Here is a 20,627-nt window from a genome sequence, read left to right as displayed (position 1 = left end):
TCTCACAGTTTTCCGGTTTCCAGAATTTGAGGCCTTTTTGTACATTTTATGTATATAACCGGATAAAGCACGAGCTCTGTACTACCATTAAATATTAGTAACCAAATCCAAACTGTAATTAATTACGTAACTAAAATAATACGAGAGATATTATTGTAATTAAAGTTCAGAATGATTTTCTTATGGAAAACTAAAGATATATAAGATTGTCGCTGAATGTTGTCTTTTATACCTTATTCGGCTGTAACACAAGTTTCTTTGTGTTTTATAAATTTTAATTGTAACATCAAAATTGTACAAAACTAATAATGCTTTGTTTTGGAAGAGATTGTTAAAATTCTACATAAAGTGATGCAGATATGCTGCGACGAGTCAGTTTTGAAGTTACTTTTGGAAGTCAAAGAGATCAGTGACGTCTGTCCGTGTTTTGTTTGCGTGACTAGTGTCCAGTTAGGATGTCAATTAATGTGTATAAAGTTTGTGAAGCATGAAAATGTCCCATTCATTCATCAATAGACCAGAAGGAACTTAAGTAACATTCAACATGAATCGCTGCTAGTGCAGTAGCTGTTGTTATAGGAGCATTTTATGATCATTTGCACTGATAAATAACAAAGTGCTCATCGTCTTTCTCTGGAGCGAAGAAAACAAAAATTGGTACGAATGACAAAATGAATTAACAACAATTTTGCTTGAGAGAGATTTATTTATTCAATTACGTAAGAAGAAAACACATGTTACAGCGTAGGCAATAAACTATGGTCTTGTGATATCTTCATTTACATTCGTCATACCATATGTTAAGAGCAGATGATGATATCTACAACTTACGCACATTTATTCTTGCCTGGGTGTAACTATATCGTTAGTAAAATACAAATGAGATTCTCCGTTGACAGCTATTGTCTGCCCACCAAATGCTGTACAGTTCATCGACTTTATGATGTGTTTCGGTGCATTTGGTCGTCGACTGCAGGCACCACGATGGCTCTAGTTGCTGACGCTGTTAACTGTGTTGTTCTGTTCGAGTCCGGTGGGCATGTCTGGTTCTCAGGTGGGCATTACTTGCTACTTGGCGTTCTTGATGGTGATCTCGATGACTTTGGAGTTGGGTGTCATGAATTCATCGACAGACTCGATTCTGCGGTCGAAGGGGAAACCGAGCGGCCTGCGGTCGGGTATCTTGCCTTCCAGCACTCCGCAGTAGCTGAGGGAGGTCAGGCTCTCGATGTCATCAGGAGTCATCTTGTCGTCAACCTGAGGAGCACACAAAAATGGTTGGTTCATGTACTTAGTATGTGAGGTTTCAGGGTTGGGACAAGATATCACGGACCTCGCTAGCATATTGTCTCAATCCTCATAGGAACAGCTTCATGGGACATTAGCTTCTCATCCCCTAAATCCGAAGCCCTGGAATATATAGTCGACTAGGAAATGGCTACATACTTAATAACTTTTCTGACAAATATAATTACGATTCATAATTACTACAGCCTAAACAGTCATTGAAGCCAACGGCCTTGCCGCAGTGGTAACACCGGTTCCCGTCAGATCACCGAAATTCAGCGCTGTCGGGCTGGGATAGCATTTGGTTGGGTGACCATCCGGTCTGCCGAGCGCTGTTGGCAAGCGGGGTGCACTCAGCCCTTGTGAGGCAAACCGAGGAGATACTTGATTGAGAAGTAGCGGCTCCGGTCTCGCAAACTAACATACGACCGGGAGAGTGGTGTGCTGACCACATGCCCCTCCATATCCGTACCCAGTGACGACTGTGGGCTGAGGATGACACGGCGGCCGGTCGGTACCGTTGGGCCTTCCAAGGCCTGTTCGGACGGAGAGAGAGGAGAGAATTGGTTATTAAGGTAACTAGTGACATGGGATTCGCAATGAAGAGTCGGGGAGTCACGATATTGACACTGCTGGTTTTCTGTTACGCTTTTGCTACCGTCAATTTTGGCATATTGTTCAGGAAATTAATAAACAAATTAAAAATTAAATTTTCAGATAGTGCACTGAAGTGGTCTGAAAACTTCTTTCGAAAAAGACAGTAGCGTGTTGCTTGTGGGAACGAAACGTCTTCCACGGAGCAGGTTCTCTCAGGAGTGCCAGAGTGGTCAGTTTTACGTCCTGTACTGTTCTCCATGTATTTCAATGACATCTCGTCAGTTCTGTCCTCCGGTAAATTTCCTTTGCCGACGACCTCCGGATTTACTGGACCTGAATATATAAATATTTCAATTGTCCTGATGAATGATGGTCTGTCTTCAATAGTCAAATGAGACAAAACCTATGCCTTAAGCTAAATGCGAAGAAGTGCGAAGACATTTTGGTACTTCCTCAAAAAATAGTCCACAGACAACTTCCTCCTGTTCTTCTCGACGGTATCACAATACCGTATCAGAAAGCCACAAGAGCACTGGGTGTTTCTTTGGATCAGCTTCCCAACTGAGGATAAAATACCGTGCAGGAAGATTTCCGTTTACCTCTAGCCCCCCGTCCCCCCCCCCCCCCTACCCCCCCTCCCGTCTCCGCCAGAAGTTTCGGGGTACATTTACACAGGCTGTGTGGTCCATATCCTTTTGGAATCACCCGTCCCGCCGAACTTCCACTATTGCGATGTAATCCCACAGCGCTAGAATTGTAAGTTATAGAAGATTAAAACTAACTATAACAATTATCAGTGCTTCATACGGCCAATTAGGATGATTTCACCCGGAGACAAGTCACATGACTGTCATACACCACGTCTACTTTATCGGCCCTGAGTTCGCGCGCACGCCATTACATCGCGTCAGAGATTAAGTATCTGTCATTTCATTATTATCGCAACACAGTGTCTCGTTTATCTTGTAACCCCCCTGCACCCATACATACGAGTAAAACAAGAACATGTACAAACTGCTTCTTCGTTGCAACAATCCGCCTCTGGAAAAAACATCGCCACAGTATTCACTGCCCCGTTACATTTAAGAAGAAGCTGAAGTGCTTTCTACGATCAATTTCCTATCATTTTGTCTCAAAATTAACGTAAGTAGGCAGTTTATCTCTTTCAAGCAGTAAAGCTAATGCTCCTATATCCTCCCAGTTAAGTTTAGTTCTCTTTTCGTTACTCAATCGGTCACGTTTCGTTCTTTCACTCTTCTCTCACTTCTGTTGTTGCCAGTGTTTTCACATTAAAGCAACAGCCCGTCATGCATCTCTCTTGATCTACTTTTCATGGAATACTACAATTTTTTCTATTATTGCTACTACTGTTTCCGTTATTTGTGTCCGCCTCAATCCATCTGCGTTGTGATGTAAGATTCCAGCAAGTGTTTCATTTATCTGCCAAATTCCATTGGCAACACTTCACCTGTTACCAAACCAGACCGAATAGTTACATCGGCCACTTACGCCGCTATAACAGAGCAACAACGGGAGAGAACAGCTGCAGAACGTTATTCGTCGACAATATTTTCTCCCTCATCATAAAATTTGATAATATGATGTCCTCGTCCACGTAGTTGGTAGTAGCAGAGTAACAACAAACAAGGGCTGACAATAAATAACATTATTCAAACGGAAGCAGGTCGTATTTCAGTGTGCATCCCTTGGGAGGGATGAGAGATGAGTTTTGGTGTAGTCTCTTTTGAGGGAAATCGCAGAGACCTGAGAAATATGCAGAGGATTTGAATACGGGTCATGGTAATGCCTGCTGGTGTTCATAATATTTGTAGTATAGTCTTCGGCAAAGTTAGAATAACACAAACTGAATTGGATTATAATCCTTTGCTTTGTTAGTTATTAAATCCGTGACCAGTGAAATACATTTAGAAAAAAGGCACAGTGTGTTGCTCAAACTTTTAAAAATACTCGTTAAAGTTAGTCCCGCGATTTGGATAACGACTTTCAGAAATTATAGTCAAGTAAAACACTGCAGAATAGAATATAAGGCCATCGGTTTTAAAGACCTGGTGTTTATTGTAGTGGTGCATTGCGGCAATCTGCTCGTATACGGAAAACAACAAACGAGACGGATATGCAAAGAATTAATAAAAATGCTTTCTGTGCGGCCATCATAAAGAAATGATAGCTGCTGATAACTTTATGTAAAGGCAAGAGCACGAATAGCCCTTTACGTTTTTTAAAAATAATATGCAGTACACGGCACAGTTTCATGTTCCATGGATGTCATTTATTTCATTGCATGTAGTACATATACTTAATATAGATTTAATCACCGATATTTCTTGATTTATTATATCATTCGTAATAAAAGCCGGGTCGAAGGCAGAGGAGATGTAAGTGCTTCGAAGATGACACGAATAGGAAAAATATTAATTTCTGAAATTTATTTAATTCTTACCATTTCTTTCTCTGATAGCGAACATATTTTTCGATCTCTTATCACACGCAGCCTCTCATGTCATTTCGTGTGGAAAGACCTGTCATAAATGGCACATTACGTTGTTGACTTTACATCTTCAGTGACAGTATCCATTTTTAAATCTTTAGTTTGTTAAATTGGTGTCACACTGGACTGAAAACATTCAAACAATGAGTATTTACTGCAATAAAGCGTAATTACTCTTTTGTACAACTCCAGCGCCTAAAATGTAAAGGGGCAGACCGCACAGAAAATTATGAGCAATGGCCTTTTGTTTCTCCCGAGGCGCAAACGCAGGTAAACAATGGCGAGGAAATTGGTTTCCGCGGAAACAATGGCATCGAACTGCTATGGGTGAACTGAATTAATTCTCTCATTTAATTGTGATCAATAACCCGTCTTAGCCACACGCAGACAACCTTTATGAATGGATATCTTTTTTCTTAAGTGAATGTTCCAGACAGACACTGTCACAAGAAATTGGAATAGACCAAATACAAAGTAAATCCTAGTATATTTTTTCTGCTATTTTCCCAGAGCGGATATAGCTTACGCAAAGCACTGTGAACTTATAATGCTTTTAATGGCTTCTTTTCAATTAGCTTCCAGATACAGAATCTCGATTCTGTCTGGCTGCCAGTGGGCAGATTGTAAATCAAAACATATTTACAACTTTCGCCAGAGCAACTGTCTAGCCACTTGCACAGGGTAAACAACAGGTTGCAGGAAGTTTATCACATTTGTTTTAATTGCTGCAGCTGTTGACCCTCTTGGACATGCATGTTATATCAGGAGCAACTTATTTTGAAACGCTATTCAGTTTCGAAGTCTCTGTTTTAATCTACGAAAACATCGTACCTTTCTGAAGACAAGTAACGAGTTCCCGATGTTGTACCCCTAAAGTGCAATACATGGCGAATCTAGTAAAGCAACTATCAGATACCTGCTTAATCATATCAGCTACGACGGTGGTACTGCATTGAAACGCTGGGATCCATAACTAGTGTCATCTGATCATACAGTCCTTATTATTGTAGGTCGCTCCCTCTATGGTTTAAGGCACTGCGATAATAAACAGTGAAAATATCAACACGGATATTTTATCTCACGTCATAGTATTTGTGCTACGCGAACAGGAACTGTCGTACTGAGTCCACCTCAAGAAATCCCAAGTTTTCGGGACCTCCCCTTTCCCTGCCTCTCCTCCTCCCCCAACCATTCGTCACAAAAATTCCTTTTCGTATCAGTCTTGTAGCTAGCTTTTCTCTCATTTTTATGCGCAGTTTTTTGTACTGTATGTTTAGACTACTTGCTAGTAGCAAGGTACCTCTCCACTAGGAGCAAACACATGACAGCTCCATTTACGAGGTGCCGGCCAATCACTTGCTACAAGATCCTTGATCTTCCAATGTTCCCGTTTATCCTTTATTGGTTCCATCTCTGACTTCTCAACAAATGAATCTGTTGATCTGTAACTAGTATCTAATATACGTGTCTGCCTTGCTTTTCTATGTGGGTTGGACTAATTATGACGTATACTCACCACGTCCTTCTGGTAGTCGGTGACGGTGACGTAAAGCAGGTAGGGCATGCCCTCCTGCTTACCCTTGGGCAGCAACAGGCGGTGTGGGAACCCACAGTGGCGGTGGTACTGCAACAGAATAACGAGTTTGTGTTATTTACTCATCTGACTGGCGACAAGGGGCAGTTCATTTCCGATCAAATTAGGAAGCTTATTCATTGGAATTAACAAATCGTCAATGGAAAATTTGGCTGAGAAAGCAGAGTAATAGGAATTACTGAAGCAAAAGGAAGGAGGTAGGCTATGCTTTTGCGCCACATTGGCCCTGAGGGCGTTAGAGAAACAGCAAAACTCATATACGACAAGGAAAAGCTCAGACGAAAAGCCTGAACAACAGTTGAAACGCTGAGAGGGTAAGGTACTCGTATTAGGAAATACCAGTAATTTCTGTAATAAGATGCGCGAAGTACATGGATAGAAAAAAAGAACCTCTCTCGTATTTTAGGTAGTACTGAGAAGCGAAGCAATTGTATTTCACGCATATGCGCGCATAATTAGTGTTTTAATCACGGAACGAAGATCTTGACTATTAACATTAGATTTATTAGTGTCACAAGGGAATTCATGATGTCAGCCGCATCGGGCCTTTACGCGGAGTCAGCGTCGAAACATATATGCCGGACTGTGATTCGAACCCAGGATCTCCTTGAAGGTGTGTTAACCACTGCGCCATCCAGACACACTCTCCATTGTGCAGACTACCTTGGTACACCCCTCGGCCGACCTACATTCCCAGCTAGAGCCACCTATCCTAAGGCCCCATCCGTGTCCACGTGCTGCCCATGTCCGAATGTATGAACACCACGCATTCATAGTACATGGGTCATTCCAAAAGAAATGCACACTCCTTTTTTTTAATCCATCTTTTGTTCGACATGTTTGAAAGTTTTACAGTGTGTCGATACATCTTTTAGGAACAATATTTTCATATCTCCACATAATTTCCATCCCTCTCAACTGCCTTAGGCCATCTTGGAACCAGCGCGTGTATACCCGCACGACAAAATTCTAGACCAACCTGTTGGAGCCACTGTTTGGCAGCATGCACAAGGGAGTCACCATCTTCAAACCTAGTTCCACAAAGAGAGTCTTTCAGTTTCCCGAAGAAATGATAGTCGCATGGAGCCAGTTCAGGATTGTAAGGCGGGTATTTCAGTGTTGTCCATCCGAGTTTTGTGATCGCTTCCATGGTTTTTTGACTGATATGTGCCCGTACATTGTCGTGCAACAGCAAAACATCCTGCTTTTGCCGATGTGGTCGAACACGACTCAGTCGAGCTTGAAGTTTCTTCAGTGTCGTCACATATGCATCAGAAGTTATGGTGGTTCCACTTGGCATGATGTCCACAAGCAAGAGTCCTTCTTAATCGAAAAACACCGTAGCCATAAGTTTTCCAGCAGAAGGCGTGGTTTTGAATATTTTTTTCTTGAGTGAATTTGCATGATGCTACTCCATTTATTGCCTCTTCGTCTCTGGTGAAAAATGATGGAGCCATGTTTCATCACCTGTCACAATTCTTCCAAGAAATTAATCTCCACCATTCTCGTACTGTTCCAAAAGTTCGCTGCATACCGTTTTTCTTGTTTCTTTGTGAGCCACTGTCAACATCCTGGGAACCCACCTGGCACAAACCTTTTTTAACGCCAACACTTTCCGTATTCTGCAAACACTTCCTTCCCCTGTGCCAACGTAGCGTGTCAATTCGTTCACTGTGGTGCGTCTGTCAGCAGTCACCAATTCGTTAACTCTCTACACATTGTCTGGAGTGTGTGCAGTACGAGGCCTGCCGCTGCGAGGACAATCCTCAATATTGCCGAGCCCGCTTTCATCACGTAACCTGCTTGCCCACCGACTAACTGTACTGCGATCGACAGCAGCATCTCCATACACCTTTTTCAACCTCTTGTGGATGTGTCCCCTGTCTCGTTGTCACAGCACAGGAATTCTATGACAGCACGCTGTTTCTGACGAACGTAAAGCGCAGCAGCCACCTTGAAGACATGCTGTGACGGCGCCACTCACGGGAACAGGTTAAACTGAGTTTGAAAACAAGCGGGAAGGATGTATCTACACACTGTAAAACTTTCACACATGCAGAATAAAAACTCAATTTTTACAAAAATAGTGTGCATTTCTTCTGGAGTGACCCTCATATATACAACGTTTTACAGTCTTTATTGTCGCCTTGTCTCGAGTAGTAATACAGAAGAACTGTAACAGAGACTGGTTGTTACTGTAGGCAAACAGTTTCACGTTCTTCCAGATAACTGTGTTCTTAACTAAATGCAGGTCAGTGATGATTTTGTTAACGTTTAATAAATATAAGGAAAACGGAGACCCTGCGAGATAAGGGACTGAACACCACTTTTCAATAGGTAAATCAAATGAAGGAAAATGTTGGAATCCTGCGGAGACAAGTGGTAACATAAGGTATTATTAGCACTAACGCCATCTTCTAACTGACGTATTTATGGGCGCCCTCGTTAAGATATTGCGAAGACATTTTAACTGGGGCCAGAAAATTTGCGGAAACCCTGGTGAAAATGAACTCTATACTCTCACATTTATTTAGGTGGCCGAATAGCTGTAATGAGGAACCTTTCAAAATCTGAGGCTCCAGCCAGTGAAGGATAGCTGTAGGATACGACTCTAGAAACAACATGGCAGGTAACCAACATAATCGCTCTGTTCACAACTTACGACACGATTATTATGAACTAGTCGATTATAGGTACAAAATTTCTTTTATGTAACGCGCAATCCATGAATTATATCGCTTTGTCTCTGAAGAAGCTACACAGATAACTAGTAGTAAACAGTATGTAACAGTCTCAATGACGTTACTAGACTGTATGAATAAAATAATCCTTTTGATAGCTTTTACGTGTTTAATTTTGATGCCGGATGAAATGTAGTAGGTATAACAGAAATTAAATTACAAGTTCATAGCTGGCAGTGCCGGCAAGCATTGTCGTCTAAGGCCGGAGTGGCCGTGCGGTTCTAGGCGCTGCAGTCTGGAACCGCGCTGCTGCCACGGTTGCAGGTTCGAATCCTGCCTCGGGCATGGATGTGTGTGATGTCCTTAGGTTAGTTTCGTTAAGTAGGTCTAAGTTCTAGGGGACTGATGACCTCAGTAGTTAAGTCCCATAGCGCTCAGAGCCAGCCATTGTCGTCTAAACGTACACTAGGCTTTTGCGGAACGCGTCGGAGACTTGTGGGTCAGTTAGGTTCTGTAGCCGGACTGACCTTGTCTAGGGCGAACTCCTGCTCTCCCCGCATGGCGGCTTCCACGTCCTTGACGAGATCTGGGAAGCTGCGCGGCTCTGGGATGGTCACCGAGGAGTCTTCAGAGCTGCGGACCACCACGTTCTCGCCCACCCTCACTGCAACATCACACACACACATACATCACACTTCCACTGCGTTCCACACTTCATTTACGCTGTCTGGTGGGCTTGTCTGCGGGGTGTCTCTCCCCGACTGGCCTACGACATCGTTTCTGCTGGCTAGACTGATACAACAACTGAACGGCCACGTTTTCTCTATCATTTGAGCCTGTGATGTATCTTAAGCACCTCTAATATGGTGAGAAAGCTTAAAGAAGACTGTGAACAGTGGGGTATGAAAATTAATTGTACAAAGACTGAATACTTGGCTGTCGGAGGTATAGGAAGGGATCTTGTAATGGATGATGGATCTATAGTGAAGTGTAGCCGTTCATATAAATGTTTAGGGACAATCATTTTGGCTAGAGGTGGAAACAACGAGGAAATCAAGCACAGAATAGGGATTGAAAAGGTGGCAATCAAGCAGTTACACTCCATTATTTGAAATAAAATAACGCCAAAAAATTTGAGAAGGAGTATAGACGACACTATAGTTGACAGCACTGCTCTATATGGTGCTGAACTGTGGGAAGTCTCTAGGGTCAATGAGTAGAAATTAAAGGCAACAGAAATGGCGTTTTGGAGACAAAGTTGTGAGGTAACAAGCAGAGACAAAATAAGAAATGAAGTGCTACGAGAATAAATGGGAATTACAAGAGTTATTGTAGACACAATTGAAAATAACGGCTGACTTGGTATGTACATCTTAGAAGAAAGCCAGAGGAAAGATGGTCCTCTAAAATATGGCACTGGAGACCTACACGACACAGTAAAGGGTAAGATACTTGCTGCTTTGGAACGATGAAGTGAGGTGTGCGATGCAGGACAAGGTCATGCAAGAAAACGACTGGCAGGATGGAAGAAGATGGAAAATTGGATACGAGAGACACTGCAAGTTGGAGAAAACTAGCAGAAAGAAGAGAAGAAGGATATGAATGCCTTGTCTGAATTTACAGACAAAGAGTACTGCAAGCGAGGTGAAGCACTGCAGTGTCACGAGCTGCCAGCAAGACAAAAGGTTTCCATCGTCCGCGAGTACATTACAGACAAAGAGTACTGCTAGCGAGGTGTAGTACCGCAGTGCCATGAGCTGCCAGCGAGACAAAAGGTTTCCATTGTCCCCGAGTACATTACAGACAAGTGAATTGCGCAGGTTACTGGAGAGGGTATATGTAAATGTTGAAAATATTGAAGTTAAGATGAACATATTAACATTTAGTACAGCAGCAATATTTTCATGAACACGATTGTTCGCAATATCATTTAAAAGCCCTCTTTAAAATAGTAGTTTTGATGAACCATTTGTGTGGCAGTACACAAAGGCAGATCAAGTAGAACACTACGTCATACAATTGACAAAAACCCTCTCTGCTTCAAATACTGGAGATCAAGAGGCATCACTAGGACAATCCAGAACAGGTACTGGCTGATCATACAGACTATAGTTAGTCTCCATTCCCTAATTCTGCCAAACCCCACCTATTAGCTAATCCACATTTTGTCTTTTCAGCCCCACTATCAATGCATTTTCCAGTAATCTGTTTTAATTAGGACTTAATTATTTGTATGTTTCGTATCAACAGTTAATTTCTTGGATATTTTTAAATTATTTGCTTTGTCTATGTTGTACCGAAGTGAAACGTGGACAATAAATAGTTTGGACCAGAAGAGAATAGAAGCTTTCGAAATGTGGTGCTACAGAAGAATGCTGAAGATTAGATGGGTAGATCACATAACTAATGAGGAGGTATTGAATAGAATTAGGGAGAAGGGAAATTTGTGGCATACCTTGACTAGAAGAAGGAATCGGTTGTTAGGACATGATCTAAGGCATCAAGGGATCACCAATTTAGTACTGGAGGGCAGCGTGGAGGGAAAAAATCGTAGAGGGAGACCAAGAGATGAATACACTAAGCAGATTCAGAAGGATGTAGGTTGCAGTAGGTACTCGGAGATTAAGGAACTTGCACAGGATAGTGTAGCATGGAGAGGTGCATCAAACCAGTCTCTGGACTAAAGACCACAACAACAACAACAACATGTTTATGCTGGTATACAGAATAACATATTTGCCACTGATGCTAGACAGCTGTGAGACAACTCGAAACCGAGGTCGCAAAAGTAAGTAATTAGTGAAAGAAATGGCAAAAAATGTTTTTCCCCTGTTATTATGTTCCAGCAAGTAACCGCGGTGAACACAACGGAGGATCATAAGCCCTTGGTTGCATACTCACCCGATTCTTTCTCTTCTTTCGTATCTTTCAGTTATACTACTTTAGGGAGAATATCACCGTCGCCTGTAATAGTTGTATCTTTACCAACGACTATTTACTCTTCCTTTCCTATCATTTTCTATAAATTACATTCTTATAATGAAGTTTTCTCACAGTGTACCATGGTGTGTTGAGTGACACTCTTTTGTTTTCGTCAGTTTTGAAAGTACTGAAATATTCTCCCTTCCGTTATAATGTTCCAGTCATTAAAAACCATTTGTTCAACTGTGATATCCATGGAGTACTGTCGTCCGAGAGTAGGTTGGAGATTCTAATTGCTATCGTTCCAAATGCGAATTTGGAATTTTAACGCTTTGTGGTCTCTCTGCAAGCTCAAGTAAAGCTTCCATGGCGCGAAGATGCCACTGGGTTTAATTATACAAATGCACAGGCGTGACTAAAGTAGTTGGAGCCTGCGGCAGACTTAAAGCTGCCGGCCGTCCGCTATCGTCCCCATCCGCCCCCTCCCGCACAATCCCCCGCCGACCTCCGACCATTTCTTGATTAGTCCTCACCGTAACCTACCGCTCCTTGTTAGTTTGCTATATTTGAATGGACCAATAAAGCAAAATCGCAATTTACGCGTTTCAGTTAATTGTTGAATATTTTAGGCAAGAGCAATTTTAAGTCGGAGACTCTTTGGTTGCCTGTTTCAACAAGAAGTCAGCAAGCTTTCAATTTCAAAATCCAAACTAACCAAATCTTCTAAAATTGCAAGTTCTTAGTGATATGTAATGATTCGTTGTTCAAATTATTGGGTATAGTTAAGTAAAAAGCACTCATCTTAATAACTCTTTCTTCATAATGCAAGTTCACAACATGGAACAGTACACTGTCTCAAGTCGTATTGCTTGCGACAGTAACGCAATTCCTTTTTCAGTGATTAATTGGCGCTCAATGCGAAGTCTTAGCACAGTGCAATACAGTCACGACACTATCCGGTTCGAAAATTGTTACAGTTTGACTGCTGGAGCGACACTAGCGCTGCAAACGGTGAGAAAGAAGTCACATGCGTCGTAAGGACAATATTTGTTTGTAATTATTTTCTATTTAAGTAACGAAATAGTTGTTATATTTTTGCGCTCGTGGGTAACTAAATAACCAAGAGAGATGAAGTATCTTCAATACACGTACAAACAGCCAAGTAACACTGATTCAGTGACATGAGCTAGAACCTATTCATGAGGAAATACTGTCGAATGTGTGTCTATTTGTAGCTTATTCCACTGAAAGCAAGAGGCTATAAACATATTTCATGCATGAGAAACGTATATTTCTGGTGCCTGTTCTTGCTATCGTAGTCACTTTCTTTGACACTTTTTGTGGAATCCAGTGATTCGGTCATTCTCACGCTTCACTCGACTTTCTAATACAGGCATATTTTTGTAAATGTATTGAAGATTTTGTTCCGTTTGTGTCTCAGATTCAGCAACAACTGTGCAATAGGTTTCCTTAGGAAGCAGTTATACTGATTTTGACGATATATTATCACAGCTCTCTGGTTTTCCCTTAAGCTGCAGTTGTAGTGGATTATTTGATACGTTAAATAACGTAGATATTACATTCCACATAGGTTTCATACTTTCCACGTTCAGTGATTTGGCTGAAAGTGTAGGGAACAAAACTCTGCTTTTTTGGGTAGATATACGACGTCTTTCAGCAGAAGGTCAAGTCTTCTGGTGTATACGATCAAGTTTTTGTTATTAAAGGAAAACGACGTAATTTAGTAAATGTCTCTAAGTTACAAGAGAATAGTATTAAACTGTCTTGTAATGAACTGCTTTGTATCTCTCAGGGTCCTTAGTCACCTAAATAATGACAAATGTTGTGTCATTCTTTAGTTACTGTCGATTGTTACGCCACTACATACACTCCCAATTGTAAAAACTATATTGCAAATCAATATAAATGTTAGTATTCACACTTATCCGATGTCGTATTCAAAAGTGTTGATTGCTGGCCGCTTGGGGCGCTGCTATCACTGTGGTAACAAAAACAAGAGAGAGTGTCACGATTGTTATCTTAGACTATTGTCTTAGCATGAAACAATACACGCGAAATACACTCTTTTCTGTTCCACTGTGATCGCTTACTTCGAATAATGCAAATAGCTGTATTTAGTAGCCAATAATAAGAAATGAAGTTCTGTGTGCCAAGTGGATTTACCATAGTTCTGTTGCTCATCACAGTCCAGTCCGAATCTCGTCATTAAATCCTTCTACGGGATTATTCGTTAAGTACCTCCAGTGTTTCAGAAGAAGATTATGTGTTAAGTACAAGACGTACAAAAGACAGGCACATTTCAATGGGTAGAGAATACTTACAAGTATTCTACTGACGTTATATGTCCTGAGTACCGTTTGTGACACGGGAAACGCCAACACGTGCGTTCAGTTCTTTGCAGTAGCTGATGCGAATTGCTCGAGAAGGCGCAACAGTCTGCTTTGGAAATGTATTAACTGAGTTACCTCTCTGTAAGCGTGAAATAATTTGATGCGACAATATGTAGCAGATGATATGTCTGCGCCCTAGTGTAGCTACGTCGTTGTCGTATTACGAATGGATGTTTGGTGAGATGCTCCACCTACTGATATGTATCATTTTTCTGTAGGTCCTTCAGTTATCATAGAGTTATCTTCTTAAATTTCGGATGTTCCTGTAAATAGCTCTGTGTTTACCTACCCATCCCCCTTTTTAGTTTCCTCCAATCCTTTCTTTTCCCTTCTTCTTCTACTTTTCCCTCATAGTTCACTCTCTATAACTTCCCTTTTTTTGCCGTTCCTCTTTTTTCATGACACTGAACTGCATTAACTGGATTGTGTTAGTAATGCCGGTTTCGGGCGTAAGCCATCATCTGGTACCTAACAACAGAACATTGCAATTTATAGAACCACATTAAGACAACGCAAATTGGTGCCTAGAAATCACATAATAATATACTTACGAAAATCACTTAAAACATTTCATTTGTCATTAATACTGAAACAAAAAACACACAATATTTTAATCCACGTAAAACAAGAAATGAAAAACTCATTCTTAGCGTTTACAAGTGCGGCAAACGTCCTAGTCATATGAGATGACAACAACAAATGCAAATTGACTTGGTATCAGGGCCCAAAGATTTCGTTATGTTGAAAATATACCTATGAAGACATATCGATACGTACATTAATCAGTTACAAAATCTAACAAATAACGTAATGAAAGCTAAATCTTATCTCCACTATCGTCATGTAGCTTACTAATATTTTTATAACAATCATGTCATTCTAACACACAGAAAAAGGTATAATGGAAAGCATACATTAAGGTCTAAGTTGACCAGATCACTATTTAAAGACTGAAAACGTCACACTGTGTAAATTATGGTATTGTACAAATTATAGTACAGAATAAAACAAAAACGAGACCTAACATAAAAATGGTGCAACAACAGTCATGCACTTAAAGTTAGTGGCAGGATAAGGTGAGATCTTGTAATTCTGTGGCTCATCCAAGATATTACATATCCTGTCCATAAGCTTTTCCAGCGCTGTATAACTTTCTGACGAGGTAGAAAACATTCACAATATAAATTATCCTGTTAACGTACAGTAAAAGTAAGAAGTGTGAAGACATAGGTTACTGGAATTGCTGAACCAATGGTAATTAGATCAACAAATCGTACTTATCTCCAAAGTATGTTGAAACAGTAAAAATCTATCTTGATGACTAACCATTTGAGTAACATCAACAGGTTATTTGTCAAACAGTATGTACTCAAATACTGCAATTCCAAGAATAAAACTCTACCTATATTAAAAACTGACAACAGATAGAGTCATGTAAAGAGCGTAATTTATCATATGTCAAATCAGTTTTATTCGTACTCAGAAATTTAATACGAGTGGACTGTTATAACCCACTGTAAAAACCAAAATCTGCCACATGCATCATCTTGAAAATGTGTTAACTTAGTAAAAATTAGTCTTGATGACTAACCATTTGCGTCACACGTATAGAACAACCTGCAGACAAATAGAGAAATCTCAAGAATTTTTTTCTCCTATTACAAAACTGCGCTAATGACGGAAACGGCCAATGGCAGGCGCCGCGGTTGTTCTGAACTAATTACTCCACTGTGTAACTATGCAGGCAGGCAGAGCAGATACTCACACTTGACGGGGAACTTGTCGAGCTCGATGGTGCTCCAGCGGAGGTCTTTGAGCGGCACCTGTTGGCCGAACCAGTTGAGCTTAGGCGCCAGGAAGATGCGCACCAGACCATTCACCTCGCGGTCTGACCTCACGGTGATGACGTAGCGGAACGGTTCGTGGTTCAGGCGGTTCACCACAGCCTGCGATCCAAAGGGTTACATCACTAGGATGATAGCTGCTACTCCGCTTAGAGGCATAGGTCGAGTTGCGTAATGGAGAAGGAAAATCCTTCTGAAGCGGACATACAGGTGATTTTTAAGGACTATTGGGGGTAGGAGGATGCTGCTATGAGAAAGAAATCTGTAGGGCCTCCGTTCAAGATGCCATCCACTCAGTTGAACTGTTTATACTAAGTTGAAGCACTGCAGAGGTGAGCGAAATGAAACTGAACTAAGCACGTCTGCTTATATGTATTACTACTAGAACAGTACACACATAAAATCATACTTACAGCTTTCATACACTCTTACTCATAGTACTGAGGAATTAGTTAGGATGAAGCTCAGGTGTAAAGTGCACCGATATGTCTCATTAGCTTTCCATGCAAATCCCACGTGTTTGATGAAGTCCAGAAACTGGGAAGTGATGGATTTGCTTCCTTCGAGGATGTCTAGAATACTTTTTTAATATGTCCAGCAGGAGTATTTTCGGGACTTGGTACTGAAATGGTCATTAAATAATGGGGCAAAATGTAACATTGAGCCCACATCTACACCATTAATGAATGCCATAAAAACTGAAATAGCCAGAGCAAGGTGGTGGAACAAGAACTGACAGTACCTTCTTACGATTAAGAAAATGGTACATAAACCAGTCAGCCCTAAGTCAAACATACGATGACAGTGCGTGTATACAACAGCTTTACACGTGTAACGTAATGTTTCCTGGCCTCGATAATTGCCTATAATCTTATCGGTTTAAAATACCAGACGAAATTTGTTTCTCCAAGTACTCCAAAACATTTCTGAGGCGCTGTAATTGAAATTGCAGGTTACTGTATTGTATTGTATGTTAACTGGGGGCCTAGAAACTCTTTCAGGGTTATTGTGTGTTCAGCCGCGGGTGGATACCCAAGGGAACGTCTCACACCAGACGAGTGTAACCCATCTGTTTGTGTGGTAGAGTAAGAGGTGGTGTACACGTACGTGGAGAACTTGTTTGCGCAGCAATCGCCGACATAGTATAGCTGAGGCGGAATAAGATGGAAAACTGCCTAAAAACCATCCAACCTCGACACTAATCCGCCGGGCGGATTCGTGCCGGGGACCAGGCGTTCCTTCTCAATCCGGAATGTCATGCGTTAGACCGCGCGGCTAACCGGGCGGGAAATTGCAAGTTAAGTTTAAGAGATGTTCAACAATGATCATTTACTGGCATTGAGCACTGCAGCCACATCTGACAGGTATCGTTTTGTCCAAGCGTCATCAGCAGGAGAAATCAGCAACGCGTTAAAGGGAATGCCGATACACAATTAATACATTTAAGTAATTTAGAATTTATTAATTTATGACTCTATACTCTAAACGAAGCAAGATGGAATTAAATTGAACTTCCATGTACAAGATTTTATTACTTTCATAACTTTATATAAACGGGATTTTTCTTTTTATACCGCCCGTTTGATAAACGCTCCCTTCTTGGACCGCATGCGGGCCGCGGGTTGGAGACCCGTGGTCTATGATGGGACTCTGGTGATCCACGAGTACAGTGTACATATCATTCATATTCAGAATGGTCGAAGCTAAACGGGTAGAATAGTTTGCCTTAACGCGCAAGATAATCCCTAAAAAAAAATCAGTCGACTTTAAGCTAGTGTACGTAAGTTGTGTTCGGGCCTTCCTCTGCTTGCATAACTCCACTGTTGAAAACTTAGCTCACTTTCATTTCAATCGTCTAAGAGAATCCGAAAATCGAAGGCCTGTTGTTGGGCAAACAGGCGCAACTATCTGCAGCAGCTCTTCTCAGTTTACGCACCTTGATGTTGACTTCCGTCTTGTAGTCGGACTCCACAGCGTTGCCGAGATCGACGTGAGTCTCGTCGAAGTAGGTGACCAGCAGGTTGGGGACGCTGGCCTTGCACGTGCCCACCACCTTGACCGCTTCCACTTGCACGCCTGGGAAGTTCAGCTGAAACGCAAAGAGCAAAGAGTGGCAGCAGGTCCTGAAGGTTGTGGCGAAGTGTTATCTTTCATATTTTGCAATGTACGAAATGCTGTCGTGGACCACACGAATAAATTTTACGCAGAGGGTGGCTGGAGAATTGATAGAGTTAAAGGTTGAAATTTAGATGACGTAGCTAAATAAACAAACACAGGGAAGGAGAACCAAAATAAACAAGGAAGAACTCACTGTAATTACAGGCTCGGCTGTGAAACAGGACTGCATGCTTAGGATCACGGGCGACAGGTTTACAAAGCCCAGACTGTACAAATTTACAAACACTTACTTGGTACACGAAGAAAATCAATTGTTATCAAGTTACACTCCAAAAACTGCAATATCAATTTCTCGTATTACCACTTCTGTAAATTTTATCCAATCATTTGAAGGATTACAAACAACCCGTGATGTGCGGAGGAGAGCTGACGACTAAGTGGGGGCAGCCTTACCTCTTCTCGCCTGTAGGGCTGCAGGCGGTTCTTGTGCTCGTAGAACAGGTTGTCGATGTGCTTGTGTAGCCGGAAGAAGGCGGGGTCCCTGGTGGCTGTTTCGAAGTGCTCCATCACGCCGGGCGGCATCTGTCGATACGACAAGAGTTACTCCACTTGTAAACACACAAACTTAACTATGGCGTTTATAGCACGCTTTCCACAGAATAAGGATCAAACGTATTTGAGTCATAATTTCAGATTTTTAGAAAAGTTCAGTTCAGTAACAAGTATGTAGCTGTTTTTGCGGTCTTCGGCTCGAGACTGGTTTGACGTAGCGCTCCCTGCCACTCTATCGTCCTCAAACTTCTTCATCTGTGTATAACTGCTGCAACCTAGGTCCATTTGAACTCCCTTACAGTGTTCATGCCTAGGTCTGTCTCAGCAATTTTTCATTCTGCCTCTTCCCGCACACATTTCCTCCATTACCAAGTTAACTATTCCTTGATACCCCAGGATGGGTCCTGTCAGCTGATCGTTCCTCTAGTAAGATGTGCCATTCATTTACTTTTCCCCGTTTCTGTTCAGTGCCTCCTCATTGATTATTCTATCAAACCATTTAATCTTAGGCATTTTTCTGTAGTAATATGTTTAAAAGTTTCTATTCTCTTCTTATCTGAACTGCTTATGGTAAATGTTTCACTTCTGGTTGAGGCAACACGTCAGACACATTCGCATTAGATGTTAAAAAATCCCTTTTTTACAAAATTGCTTTTCTTGCTGTTAACAGAGTGCATTTTACGGCTTGCCTACTTCGGCAAATACCTAAATACTAAAACACATTTACTACTTTTCGCGTCTCATTTCCTAAGCTAATTTTCGTAACATCGCTTATTTAATTCTACTACATTCCATTACTCTTGTTTTACTTTTGTTGTGTTCATCCTATTATCTTTCTTAATGATTCTACTCACTCAGTTCAACAGCGCATTCAAGTCATTTGCTGTCTCTGACAGAATTACGAAGTCATCCACAGATCTTAAGCCTTTTATTTTTATCCCTGAACTTTAATCTATCGAAATTTCTCCTTTTTGCTCAATTGCTTGCTCAATGCACAAACTGAATAACATAGCCCCGTCTCAGTATTGCTTTCCTTTCATGACCCTCGACTCTTATAACTACCGTCTGGCTGCTATACAAGTTGTAAGTAGCCTTTTGTTCGTTTCGCCCCCGGAATTTTATGCCCCCCCCCCCTTTCCCCGTGCCAGCCGGAGTGGCCGTGCGGTTCTAGGCGCTACAGTCTGGAACCGCGAGACCGCTACGATCGCAGGTTCGAATCCTGCCTCGGGCATGGATGTGTGTGATGTCCTTAGGTTAGTTAGGTTTAATTAGTTCTAAGTTCTAGGGGACTGATGACCTCAAAAGTTGAGTCCTATAGTGCTCAGAGCCATTTGAACCCCTTCCCCGTCCCCTCACCTTCAGAATTAAAAACCCTTTATACAGTGCAGAAGAAGTACCGAAACACCACAGTTAGTTGCAATGACCAGTATTTATTGGTAAAGATAAGCATGTATATTAAATACTAGTGCATAAAGAATGGTACATGACCAAGTAACACCGCTAATACATCGAACAATAATAAACACAGTCGCAAATGCATTGTGACCCAAACTCCACCAGCAAAATTTCGGATTTTCTTCAGGGATATCGTCAGAGCTTTCTAGTAACAGATAGACGTCATTACCCACCATGGATCGTTACAGTTTGATAATGTAGTTAAGGCTTATTATGATTGTTATTCTCATTAGATATGTAATACATTCACAACAGAGCCAAAGCATGTAATTTTCCTTCACAGAGTAGCTAATTAGCATACCTACAAGAATGATAATTTGTGCTTTGGGTCCTTATGGAAGAGAATATCAAAGAAATCGCTGCGGCAGCTTTTCGCTAATGTTCGTACATGCAGTATATGGGTGCCGCACTGATAAAGCTGGTTCACTGCAAGATCAGCAGATGTGAGGATCGTGCATACATGCTACAGTCTCAAAATCGACGACGGTGTGCCTTGGTCCCTTATGGTCCTCAGTGCCCCATTTGTTTGCACTGAATGTCTGTACAGTCGCTGTATTAAGCATCGATATCATATAGATCTGCGTTCCTACAGACAGCAGAACCATCCGCGAGCAGCCTTAACGTGCTTCTAACTTGAGTCACCGGAACAGTGATTTA

The 20,627-nt window shown here is 41.5% G+C and overlaps 1 protein-coding gene and 1 pseudogene across 1 annotated transcript in view; one reads left to right on the top strand and one right to left on the bottom strand.

The window, feature by feature from the left end:
* Nucleotides 1-836: 836 nt before the first annotated feature.
* The window catches only part of LOC126455781 (hemocyanin-like), a 54,861-nt gene continuing 35,070 nt past the window's right edge, over nt 837-20,627 (bottom strand). Inside the window, exons 7-12 of the mRNA XM_050091546.1 lie at nt 18,417-18,545; nt 17,782-17,934; nt 15,767-15,947; nt 9,196-9,332; nt 5,910-6,017; nt 837-1,257 (exon numbers count right to left, since the gene is read on the bottom strand). Coding sequence (XP_049947503.1) covers nt 1,069-1,257; nt 5,910-6,017; nt 9,196-9,332; nt 15,767-15,947; nt 17,782-17,934; nt 18,417-18,545 — 897 coding nt within the window. The 3' untranslated portion in view covers nt 837-1,068. The remainder of the gene's footprint in view (nt 1,258-5,909; nt 6,018-9,195; nt 9,333-15,766; nt 15,948-17,781; nt 17,935-18,416; nt 18,546-20,627) is intronic.
* On the top strand, nt 1,511-1,628 carry LOC126458882 (5S ribosomal RNA; annotated as a pseudogene).

This window comes from Schistocerca serialis, chromosome 2 (assembly GCF_023864345.2).
Source record: "Schistocerca serialis cubense isolate TAMUIC-IGC-003099 chromosome 2, iqSchSeri2.2, whole genome shotgun sequence".
Taxonomy (NCBI): domain Eukaryota; kingdom Metazoa; phylum Arthropoda; class Insecta; order Orthoptera; family Acrididae; genus Schistocerca; species Schistocerca serialis.
The sequence above is the reverse complement of the archived record's forward strand: the minus strand, read 5'-3'. Positions and strand labels throughout refer to the sequence as shown.